The sequence below is a fragment of the Patella vulgata genome, chromosome 2 (assembly GCF_932274485.2).
Source record: "Patella vulgata chromosome 2, xgPatVulg1.2, whole genome shotgun sequence".
Taxonomy (NCBI): domain Eukaryota; kingdom Metazoa; phylum Mollusca; class Gastropoda; family Patellidae; genus Patella; species Patella vulgata.
In genome coordinates, this window is record NC_065880.2 from 28,604,080 (window position 1) to 28,616,566 (window position 12,487).

At 34.5% G+C, this 12,487-nt stretch overlaps 2 protein-coding genes across 2 annotated transcripts in view; one reads left to right on the forward strand and one right to left on the reverse strand.

Moving 5' to 3' along the window:
- Positions 1-235: 235 nt before the first annotated feature.
- LOC126812442 (WD repeat-containing protein 13) lies at positions 236-9,677 on the reverse strand. Its single transcript, XM_050538832.2, has 13 exons — positions 9,388-9,677; positions 8,661-8,716; positions 8,305-8,393; positions 6,933-6,987; positions 5,989-6,146; positions 5,549-5,631; positions 5,175-5,315; positions 4,063-4,229; positions 3,593-3,652; positions 2,986-3,128; positions 1,583-1,702; positions 888-1,006; positions 236-432 (listed from the first exon to the last, which is right to left on the reverse strand). The coding sequence occupies exons 1-13, from the start codon at positions 9,464-9,466 to the stop codon at positions 236-238; spliced, it is 1,467 nt and encodes a 488-aa protein (XP_050394789.1). The 5' UTR covers positions 9,467-9,677.
- Positions 9,678-9,720: 43 nt separating this feature from the next.
- The window catches only part of LOC126812443 (ras-related C3 botulinum toxin substrate 1), a 29,697-nt gene continuing 26,930 nt past the window's right edge, over positions 9,721-12,487 (forward strand). The window contains exon 1 of the mRNA XM_050538833.2: positions 9,721-9,902. Coding sequence (XP_050394790.2) covers positions 9,868-9,902 — 35 coding nt within the window. The 5' untranslated portion in view covers positions 9,721-9,867. The remainder of the gene's footprint in view (positions 9,903-12,487) is intronic.

Genomic DNA, 12,487 nt, shown 5'->3' on the forward strand with positions numbered 1-12,487 from the left:
CCCATTCACAAATTCAAAAAGATCTGAAGATTATACAACTGTGCTAACAATATTTCGTAACAAAGCTGATTAACTGGAAATTTATCTAAAAAAATTTTTCATTAATATAAATTTCAGTTAATAATTGCACTTTATAAAGTTTTAACAAAATTTCATAACAAAGGCGTATAACTGATGTAATAGTTACACTTTAAGAACAGCTCCAACTTTAGTATAATCTTCTGATGGTGAGCTGTTAAAGTTGTGCTTGTTTACCTTCTCTCTTCCAGATAATCACCATACCTTGTTCATCACACGAAGCTAATAAACTTTCATCACAGTTAAAACAAACATCTAATACTGGTGCTGAATGACCTAACAGTTTATTAACACAAGTTTTACTGTCTTTAGTCACATCAAAAAAATAAACACACATATCTTCACTTCCAGAAACTTAAAAAAAAATTTTTTAACAGTTTAATAATTCCATGACATTACAAAAAGATAAACAATGTAAGATCCAAACTAGTAGAGAGAGAGAGAGAAAAAAAAGAAAACATGACAGGAAGATATTTTCTTCAATTTATCTCCAAAAAGAGAGGAAAAGAGAAATGGGTACAACATACATTTGATACAGCTACCTCATTTCAGTTACGATCTATCTTTTTGACACCCAAACCACTCACTCACCTCCAATAAAATTAAGTGAAACTTACTATATCTTAGTCAAAATATGACCCAACTGATACTGATATCCAGTAAAATTTTACGCCTCGATGGCAACCATCAATACTATCATCAATAAATTTGCTTGTTACTGAAACTCGTGAGAGCAAATTCTGTAAAAGTTTTGCAATGTTTCCAGACTGATCACCCACTTATAGATCCAAAGAAAGGTTTCTACTTACTGACACAAGCTCCCATTCTAAAAGACATCAACGGACAGAAACAACTTTTAATATATGATGATCTTTGTTTAATAGGAAAAGTTTTCTTCAACTGTAGAGCTCCATCATCAGATACAATCCTACAATAATTAACAAATCTAAAAAATTGATCACAATTAGCTTCATATAAAGTTTTAATGAATATGGAATTTATTAATTTCTGTGGTGCCAGTGGTTTTACAAGATAGATAACTTATTACATTAGTTTAAAACATGAATATTATACAAGCAAGAAATGCATGTGTTAATTGAGTCCTTCTGCAAAGAAGTGAAATTAAATGGGGTTTCTGCACCAAATGGGCCAATGAAGACAACCATACACCACAGATTGTGTTACTGGGAAATTTTGTTCAGTTTGCCTACTTTTCATCAAATTTCAACTGTTATAGTTTCTTTTATGTGAACACCAATGAGTACATTGGTGGATCTTGGGTTTTTAGACCTATCTGCTTTTTCTTTGAAAATGTGTAGTAATGTTAACCTCTTGAAATTTTGGTAAAAAATAAAATTGTTGAACTCAACGGATTTTACGTGTTCAATACTTTATTTATCTTTTTCTGGTAACTGGTCACTTTTATTTCCTGCTGCATTATTTTCATGTTTTACAGCATTAGAGAATCAAACCACCCTCATAAACTAAATCAAAGTAAACTTACTTGAATAAACATAGAGAATTAAGACAACAATTAACGAGTAATGAAGGGTCTCTAGCCTCTCTACTTAACCAAGCTCGGGCACTAATACTTGTTATAGCTTGACCATCACATACTGTAATCCTATAAAATATCATACATTTTATCATTAGGCCAAAAAAACAAACAAAAATCTGTTTCTGGTAACCCTAGCGTCCCATCTCAAAGCCTGCTGAGAAATAAAAAAACTTTTCTTTACCGACTTACCATTCAAATAATCTGAGCCAACCGGATTTGTGACAATGTCTATATTTTTTGCTGTTATAAATGAATATAAAGGTCATCTTTGAGTCTGCGTTTACTAATCGGTACAGCAAACAATAAATCCTCATACCGTTGACGCGAGATTGCTAACTAAAGTGAAAATTGAGAGTGCAGGTTTCGTATACATTTACCAATGCACATTAAGAAAGACAAACTCGACAATAATTGATCTATGGTTCACCAACAGCCATTTTGACATTCCCATCGAGTTGTATTCAAAATCTGTTACAATTTTGGCCTCCGAAAATTTGTGACTGTTAAAGATAGAGAGAGAGAAATGGGGTTTAACGTCCACTCGACACAAAGTAGGTCATTTCGCGACTAACATATAGTTTAAATTTATTTTGATAATTTGCTTGCGCGTAGGTGTCTTTAGCAGTGGGAGGAAACCAGAGGACCCGGAGAAAACCCACGAGGTTGGACAGGCGACCCTACTCCTTGTCACGTACAACCGGGGAATCGAAACCCCACCAGTTGACTCAATGACAGACTTTATGATACAGCACGCACATGCTAACCATTCAGCCATCCAACCCCCCCTTTTTTGCTAGAGGCTCTATATTTGGAGTAATAATTTTAGTAACAAGTATACACTAAAGCTATTAATAATAACTTGTCAAAAACATACAGCTCTATGAAGTTCATTAAACAGATTTTCTACAGATTTATAAAGCTATAACAGTAAATCTCTTTATCTTTGGGGTATATTCTATCCCTGGAATAACTTGTGGCCTGAAAGTCAGGAGCGGCTTTGGATCTTTACAGGGGAATTTGGGGTTATTCTTCTGAAAGTTTTTCTTCCAGGGTAGGGTTTTTTTTCCATAAGAAAACATTATATAAGGTTTTTCTTACGGGAATACTGGGATATTCTCATTTTTCGTACATGTAAATATAGACAGTTTATAAGCAAGATAAAGTCGTCGACTTCGGTTATGCTGGGGAAGAAAAATTTCACAAAAAAACCCTTGACAGAAAAACCTTGGCCAACCGGTCTCGGTTTTTCTTTTTCTCAAGGTTATTTTTATTCAGTCTTTCTTTCCCCAGAATAACCTCAGTTTCTGCTTTATCCTACATGTAAGCAACAATAAAAGTGTAATAAGTACCTGCGAGCTTTAGCTAGTTTGCCAGTAGCAACATCAACTGTGAAAGAAAATATGGAGCCTTTGTCATCCCCAGCCCATAACAATTTACCACTGGAGTCAAATGCCATAGACTGTACTTGTCCAGTTATCTTTGAACTTCCACCCTGTAATAACGACAAAAAGATAGGTTGCATTTCACTGAATGTCAGGCCCATGAAACATGGGAATTTTGGAAACAAGGCATGCATCATCTAAATAGGGTAATATATTATGATCAATCACCACAGCTGAAGCCCTTGATTACACCACATTTTCGGGACTGGTAGATTGTGACTTGACTTAATTCTGTGCTACTTGATTTCCATTCTGTACATAACAACTTAACACCCCTTGTATCATCCATAACAAATTACATCCATACTTCAGAATTTGAAGAGAGACCGTTCTTAGACAAGAATCAGTGTTATCTCTAAACTACCCTTTGTATTTATAATGATTCTAATCTTTTGCATGTTAATGTCTCTGGTCAGCGGTTGTGATTGCCTCTCAATCATACATTTGGTTTCCAAAGAATACATAGGAGTACAAGTTAGATTTAATTTCTGAAAAAAATTAATGTTTTACTAACCTTATAACCTTTACCAGTGGACATGTTCATTACTTGTACCATACATCTATTATTACCTATCTGTTATATACGTCAGGAAATTAAATATCAGTTCATTAGGTCATACATAAGAATAATGTAATTATTTAGCTATTTGGAGGGAGAATGAAACTGAAACTTAATCACAAACAAGGAAACTTAGAAATCAATTAATCCTGCACACTTGTTTATCATAAAGAAGTCCAATTTGTTTCCATGGAAACAAAATAGATCAGAGACATTTTCAATTGACAAAAGGCACTACTACGTATACTATAATAGGTTGAAGTATGAATGAAGTTTAAGATTTGGGACAGAAGGATTGACCAAGCATTTCCAAATCCTTCCTTTATCATTATGCCATATGGGTAAATAAAAAATGACTGAAATGACTTGCATATATTTTAAGACCTCAACATGAGATCTATGATTTTTGTCGAGAGAAAGGATACAACAAACATGTTGTTATTTAATGGTTGAAATAAACAACAATTAACTTCTCCACCACTACCATCGTGTATAACTCTCATACACGTACCGGCTGCTACATCCCATAATCTAGCTGTACTATCTTTACTAGCAGATAATATAACATCATTAGATAGTGACCACACAAAATCTGAAATAATAGGTATGATATCATAACTACATTATCATTGTTTATTAAAAGGCAAAGTAAGGACGTTATGTTTGAGAAGTCTGGGAAGATTTTGTTAAATCACGATATTTGGAAAGTATGCTATTATTAATTGTTTAAGCTGCATTTAGTAACTGACTCAGCATAACACAATATGGAATACAAGTTCCTTAGATGTTTTTTTCTGGCAACATCTAAGTAACTTGTATTCCATATATTTGTATCATGTGTTACAATGTTATGACCCAAATAAAATTAAAATTTATATTTAGATACAAAGGAACTGGAGGACATTATAAGTATCTGATAAATTATCAAGCATTCCATCTGGGAACAAATTTTTACTGTCATATCAGAATAATAAGCATACTGTGTGTCACATTTGTTTTCAAATTTTATTATAATTTTCATAGGCTGTGATGTTGTACGAATAGATTCATATATACATGTGTGATTGCCCTGTTCAACAAGAAATGAAATGTGGTTTAACATACTCGTTCCTCGGCAGGCCCTCCCATCCTGCACCATCCTGACATGAGAAAACCATGCTGGAAAATCTTGGAATCTCTTGGTTAGTGAGCCAGTGCCTTACTCACCTGTTAAACAGGTATTGGTCTCTAAGTTTTGGAAACAAGATCAGGATATGTTTTCTACCAATTAAGTGGGGTTGGGTGGCCGAATGGTCTATGGTATGTCATTGAGTCAATTGGAATGGTTGCAAGCTCACACTTGTACATGAAAAGGAGTAGGGTCATCGTCCAACCTCGTGGATTTTCTCTGGATCCTTCAGGTTCCTCCCACAGCTAAAGATCCCTACGAGCAAGCTTATTCTTTAAATAAAATTTAATGTGCTAGTACCAAAATGACCTAGTTTGTGTCAAATAGATGTTAACCTTTTCTCTGTGTACCAATAAAATGTATAAGTACCTGTGACTCCACCTTTGTGTCCCTTTAACATACATATAACAGTAGCTGGTGGAGGTATAACTTGACAGATTGATAAACTACCATCTAAAGATGAACAGGCTACTCGTGTTTTATCATCATGAGCAAACTTTACACTTGTAACTGAAATATACACATTTTATAAAACATTAGCACCTATATACAGGGGATCAGAATGCTCGTGTTTCAAATAGAACAACTATGCACACTGGCTTTCATGTAATGGCCGGGCTTGAAAAATCCCTATGGTTCTTCTTGGCCACTAACAGAATTTGAACCCGGGGCATTAGAGTAAACAGTCTAGAGTCCTGACCCTTTGATTACCATGGCTCCTGTCTGAATAGAATAGCTCTTACCTGCAGCAGAATGCTGGTCAAATATATGATGCATTCCAGCAAAAGCATAATTTTCTGATACTGTCTTTCCACCAACCATTGCCCTAAAAATAAAAATTAAATACAAACTGTTTAACAAACTTTACTTAAACTGACTGTGAAACTAAGGTAAAAATTCCAGGTTGATATTCTATATTACATTTTCTGAGGAGGAAGGCATGATCAGAGACAAAGAATACCTATGATTGGATTTTTACTAATGAGAGAGAGAGAGAGAGAGAGAGAGAGAGAGAGAATTAACATCCACTTAACACAAATTGGGTCGTTTCAGGACTAACGTATGGTTAAATTTCAATAATGAAGTACTGACAATCAATTACATAAATGTACACAAGGGGAGATAACTATATTTTAATTCTGGGTGCTTTTATAACCTCCCTTTGATATATCAGGGCACTAACCTGCTTGCTTCAGCAGCACTTGTTGGAACAACTTCAATACTATCATATACACGTTTCATTGGACCCTCATAAAGATGTTTTAACGACCCACTACTGGTATTACGTCTGTGGCGTTTTCGTCCATCACTCGGACCAAGTGCGGCAAGCGAGTCATAGCTCTGTAACAATAAAAAAACACAAATATCATGTGATACATAACAAATAGTATAAAGAGATGAGTTTCATCAAAACAATGACCTATGACGAGATATTTAGTAGTTATGAATTCTATGTTTTTACACTACACAAATTAGAATTTTTCGGTTTTTTGCTTAATATTTTTTGAAAGAAAACAGTTTTTCTTTTTAAAGAAAGCATATGGTTGCTATTCGAAAAGCGCATACTTCCAAGTTTTTTTATTTTAAAAATTTGAAACAAAAAAGCCCTCATAAGCCACAATGAAAAATATTAGACCAATATACGTCAGTTTGTTTAAACATGCATTATGCAAGAGCAAAATCTGCTTATTACAAGTCTTTCTTTAGGCCTGAAATGTTATCTAAATAATCAATTAGACATTAATTAACTTATCCAGACCATAATAAACTCTCGATGTCAAGGCTAGCCTTCAATGTTGGCTGGATTAGATTCCTATATGCCGCTAACGGCCAGTGATAATTAAATCCAAAAAAGTGGACAATCGAGACTATGCTGTTTATATTAATGATTTTAGTAATGATGACCAAGACTATGCAAAAATTTCACCCGCTTCTTTCTCGGCTCATAGTGGATCAATTTGACTGAGATTTTCAGCAAATTACTTTTACACTATCTAGTTTTTAACTATTATAGCGAGACCTGCCATCTCTTTATCTTATCTCCCATAATGTATCTTTAAGTAAACAAAATCAAATTAAAATAGGTAAGGGAGTTTTTTCATTATTTTTAACTATAAATGTGTTTACCTCTGCTGTATTTCTGCTAATACTTCGCAAACTGAAAGATCGACTTTTGATACTCCTGAAAAAGGAAACAAAATATTAAAATAGACACTTATCAAAGGAACCAGGAAAAAGAGAAAATATCTACCAAGTCCAAAATATCTAAAATCATGAATAACAGCATTTAATGCATTTTTGTAGATCTTGCTTGATTATAACACAAAACTGGCTAAAATGACAATAAATATGAAGTATTTATCACGTTATCAAAATGGATTAAGAACCCTGCGCCCACCCCAACACAAAAAAAAAAAAAAAAAAAATTATTCAAAAGTTCAGAAATGCATCAGAACCCTTGTCTCTGCTCTTCAATAAAAAGGGAACTCTCATATAACAATCAGTCTGAACCATGACCTTGTGTAGCCTCTACATATTCAAAATTGGCTATATATACACAAACTCATGCACAGACATGTATTAAGCAATAGCCCACTTTTCAACTTCTTAAACAAGTACAGAGATTATTTTTGCTCTACTATTAAATGCAGTAGAATCTGTACCAGCAGCCACTCCTATTCATCTCTTTAATCAACAGCCACTCCTCTAACGCGGCCAGCGGTCACTATTTTACTAATAAATTGAGCAAAATAGCACTTTTTCAACAGCCATTGTGGAATGATACAATCTTGTCGTACTTCGACGTAGCACCTTCGCTAATCCTGTGATTATTAGTTAATTATCTATTCCCCCACCGATCAGGTAAAACGGACAGTTAAAATAACAATTAACCCGGGATTACCTGTTAATTAATCTTTTGTTTTATTACATGACAAACCCTGATCATTGTTTCCACACGTATTGAAACATTATTAGATAGATACCGGTACTGTTTCAATAAACTAAAAGTACCGTCAAAGCCGAGTTTTGACGCGATCATTTAGTATCTGTTTACCATTGCCACTTTGTTGCTAAACAGAAGTTTTAGTGCCTCCTATATTACATACAGAGTTAAACCCCCTAAAAATCGTGATATGTGCTTTTTGATAAAATAAAATTAATTCATGGATTTTCTTCACAAAAATGGATAAATAATATCGAATACATCACAGTGGTAGACAGTAGTATCAATGTTGGTACAAAATGACACGTCTACTGAAGATATATCAGAGATTTGTGTCAAATAATTTTTGTCCCAAACAAGTTTCTGCGACGGCCAAATTTACTGATCAAGTATTGATGTTTGCTCCCAATGCATCCAAGCGTAAAATTTACTTGATGTCAGCACTAACAAACACTCAGATTTTATTAAGCGGTCACTCCCGCTAGGCAGCCAGTCATGAAAATTCCCTTGAGTGGCTGCTTAATACAGATTTTACTGTATGATTTGCAATATTACCCCTGGTCAGAAAAAGCTGGGCTGCCATATCTTGAATTTAATAACTGCGCTCTAAGTCTTAAATAATCTTTTCTAGTTGCAACATCTCCCTGATAATAGAAACACAAAATCAATAAATCAATGTGCAAAATATTGTTCAAGTAAGAAAACATAATATATATTTTTAACACACACTGTGAAACAAAAAATTCAAAGGAAATTATAAAACCAATATTCAACAAAATGTTGCATATAATATAAAGATACTTTAATATACATGTGTCCATCATAATTAAATTCACTTAAATATAACTTAATGAAGGATTATTCAATGTGATATTATATTAAAAGTTGTACAAATGTTATTTGATCCATACTTCTTTATTGGCATTTTCTCTCAACAACTGACTTCGTCTTCTTATGTAGAGAGTACCTGTGAACAAAAAAAAGAGTATAATTGAAAATATGCAAATAGGCCTACGAATTAGACAAAATTAAATAAAGATATATATATGTGTGTTGGTAATGTAAACTTATTAAAAATGTCACCACTATTTCACATTTTTTATCCAAAAAAATAAGCAGACTTGGTTCAATCCATCCAAGGTTCAAAGTGTGTCTTAACTAGTAACTATCAACAAGAACTTCTAAATGAATAGTTCCACATGCTATCTTTGCACCACATTCAAACCTGCTTATTCAGAACACTTCTGTTCATACCCAATGGGTTAGGTCTAAATATTAAGGATATCTGCAGATTTCGTCAACAAGGTCATGAGATGTAAGCTAGCCCTAACCCTATACCTAACTTACAATCCTCGGCAACAATCGCGTGCCCTACCCCTATTTAATTTTACATCCCGTGACCTTGAGTAAATCGGCAGGTGGCCTTAATATTTAGACCTGACCTCGATTGCTTACAAGGTGGTGAAAAATTACGGAGTTGTCCCGATTGTCAATAAACAGGAAACAATAACACGCCCATGCGGACATGTTGTATTTATTTAGAATAAAGCACTCAACCATCCTTACAATTCATAAATAAAAATATTTTAAGGTTCATACATTACTCTATAGTTCTCTATGCAATTATATATTACTTACGAAATTGTGGATTATTTGGTGCTCGATATGCATTATATTTTGCATCTAAGGCAAGCACCTGTTGCCATACGCCAGCCATTTTCTACTTTCTTACGTCACACCATCCCTGTCGACCTTGACAAAAATGCCTTTCGAGAAATCAAAAATTCTGTTGACATCCACAATGCCATGTTCAACATTCATAGACCATAGTAGATCTTCTACGACAATGCCGTTATTGCTTCAAAATTTGGCAGCCTAATATTCTTCCTGGTTCCCTTTCTATTTTAGCCCAATAGCTACTTCTTGTTGTGAGGGACATACATTCTATGCTGAAGCGCCACCTCGTAATGTCCTATTTTTAGCAATCTAAATTTAACTTGCTCCGCTTTACATATAAGTTGACGTAGCCATCTTCGAAACGGATCTATGCGAAATCTAATCAGTAAACTGGATTAAGAAAAATTACAATCAAGTAGTGAGACATAGCAGAAACAGAAGATGCAGGCCATTAAATGTGTAGTTGTAGGCGACGGGTGAGTGGTGTATTGAACTTATTACTTGCTGGAAACATGGCAGGCACAATAATCTGACGACCCAGGACTGCCGTGAACAACCCGTGTTGTTTCTATAAGTTTCATGCCTATAACATAACGTTCACTCAGATTAAACCCAACCCATGACTAAGTATTTGGTCAAACTTTCTTCTCGTGTTGAATTTGCTAAGATCTGATTTATTAGACTCGATATATTAATGTGCATGAGTATGAGGCAACTGGCCTACATGTATTGTATGGCTATACGTCCATGGGGCTATGGTACTGGGTAGTAAACTAGTACAAAAAGTGCTTTTTACTTATTGAGAGGCCCTCCTAAAATGAATGTAAAATTGACTTTCACATTTAGGCCAAATGTCCCATTAATGTTATAAGAATATACTTGGGGTTTGTCATAGCCTTAAGTGCACAGAAGAGCAATCATTATCAACAATCCTACATGAATGTACCATGTAGAATCCAGCAGGATTTAAATTTTGTGAAGAATAAAATAACCAGCCTGATCTGATACTTATAAACTTATAACGGTAAATCTCTTTGATCTTTGGGGTATATTCTATGCCCGGAATTACTTGCGGTCTGAATATATAGAGAGGAATTTGGGGTTATTCTTCTGAAAGTTTTTCATTAAACCTGTATCTGGTTATTCTTCCAGGGTAGGTTTTTTTTCTAAAAGAAAACATGATATAAGGTTTTTCTTACTGGAATTCTGGGATATTCTCATTTTACGTACGTAAACATAGACGGTTTATAAGCAAGATAAAGTCTTGACTTCGGATATGTGGGGGAAGAAAGACTTCAGAAAAACCCTCGCTTTTTCTTTTTCTCAGTTTATTTTCTCCAGTCTTTCTTTCCCCAGCATAACTTCAGTCTCGTGCTTTATCCTACACATAGTCAACCCTAATTGGAGAATTGTAACAATCTTGCATTTTACATTAATTGAAAGTAGACCTGTCAAGTCCCACAGAGGGTCTCAAGAAATATGGACTAACCTCCAAGCCCCATTGGACAGATTAGAATTCTCAAGAAATTTATAGAATACCTTCTTAGACTTAATTAATATGAGCTAGAGGTCTAAATGTGCAAATGTTCCTGACAACACCAAACTACATAATCACCGTCCGTCCCAGACAAATCTCTGCAAATAATCTTGGTCAAAGCCTTGTAAGCCCAGTACTGTACAGCATGTTAGTATTTCCATATGCTCCCATGAACCATGTATGACCATTTTCTCATAAAAACTGATAAAAAGGGATCTAATCTCAATATTACTTTTTGACAAATTTTCTGTAATAACTGTTATAATTTCTTACAGAAATTTAGCCATCCCTCACGTGTCCCCTCCCAGGAATTTTCATTGTTCTCTGAACGAAATTCAAGTAATTCTTCACAATGGCTTGGCAGGTCTTGGATTAGGAAAGACATTTTTTTAAACCCCTTTAATTCACAGAACTTTCTCATTCACCAAAATCGTTAATATAATTATCTGTCATTTTTAATTGATTAGGAGTAACATAACATAGCCTGCAGGTATAGTTTAAACACACACTATATAAACACATCACTGTAAAATTTTGCCTAGATATGTTTTATTTTTTTTATGAAGAAAAATGATTCCGAACTTATCTAGAGCCTTGAGTAGTTCTGGTTATGGATATAATGGACAAAAACAGGAACGACTAAAACACATTTGGTCATTACGGCTAAACAAAATTTGTTTATAAATTAAACTTTATATAGCCGTTTTGTATTTAGCTAATACTAGCCATGACCTTACTGATACCTGTTGCAAAGTTATCACCACCATTAATTTTGAATATTAGGCCTGTCTATACAGTGTAATACTGTGGCAATGTACATTTGCTTTTAAAACCAAATTCCCTATGTGCATGTACATGTACCTGTATTCATCAATATGAACATGTAGTGTTTTGTTTGGTAATACAAGTAAAAATCCACAGATACATGTAGTATGAGGGTTGAATTACCTTGATGTATTACATATTTGACATGTCATTGTCAACTAGCTTTTCAGTAATTGGAGTCTAGACTAGAGATCATGTAATTCATATCAGTGGTTATACAGTGTAGTATAGCCCGTTCAGACGCTTAAGTTGAACTGGTTTTAAAGCCCTGGGGATCGTTAAACCAGTTTAACTTTGTTGTCTGAACGCAAATGTGGGGCAAATAAACCAGGTTAAAACCCCCAGCTCGCAACCTGTTTTCATCTTTGTTCATCTTGGCCGTCTGAACAGGTTGGCTTATAAACCCTGTCTCCAGCTCGCTTAGAATATGTGCAGTATGCAGCAAGTTACATTCCCAGGAAAATGCCCGGGTCGGGCAGTGCCAGTGATATCGAAGGCGTGCAAGAACCGAATAAAGAATATGAAGCTAGTTACAATGTAACTCTAACCTCCAACCGAAGAGGTCAGAATAGTTAAACTGGTTTAGCTTATCTTATACGAGTGAACGCAACCTGTCTTAAAAGCCTGAGCGATTTTGAACTGGTTTAAAAATAAACGTCTGACTGTTCTGATGAGCACAAGTCTATGATTACTATTAGT

What these genes read in the sequence shown, in the direction of transcription:
- LOC126812442 (XM_050538832.2), bottom strand. Translation starts at nt 9,466, where the DNA reads ATGGCTGGCGTATGGCAACAGGTGCTTGCCTTAGATGCAAAATATAAT. An exon ending in TGACCAGCATTCTGCTGCAG is followed by an intron (nt 5,316 to 5,548) that starts GTAAGAGCTATT and finishes TGTATATTTCAG; the next exon opens with TTACAAGTGTAAAGTTTGCT. An exon ending in TAAATAACAACATGTTTGTT is followed by an intron (nt 3,653 to 4,062) that starts GTATCCTTTCTC and finishes CGTATATAACAG; the next exon opens with ATAGGTAATAATAGATGTAT.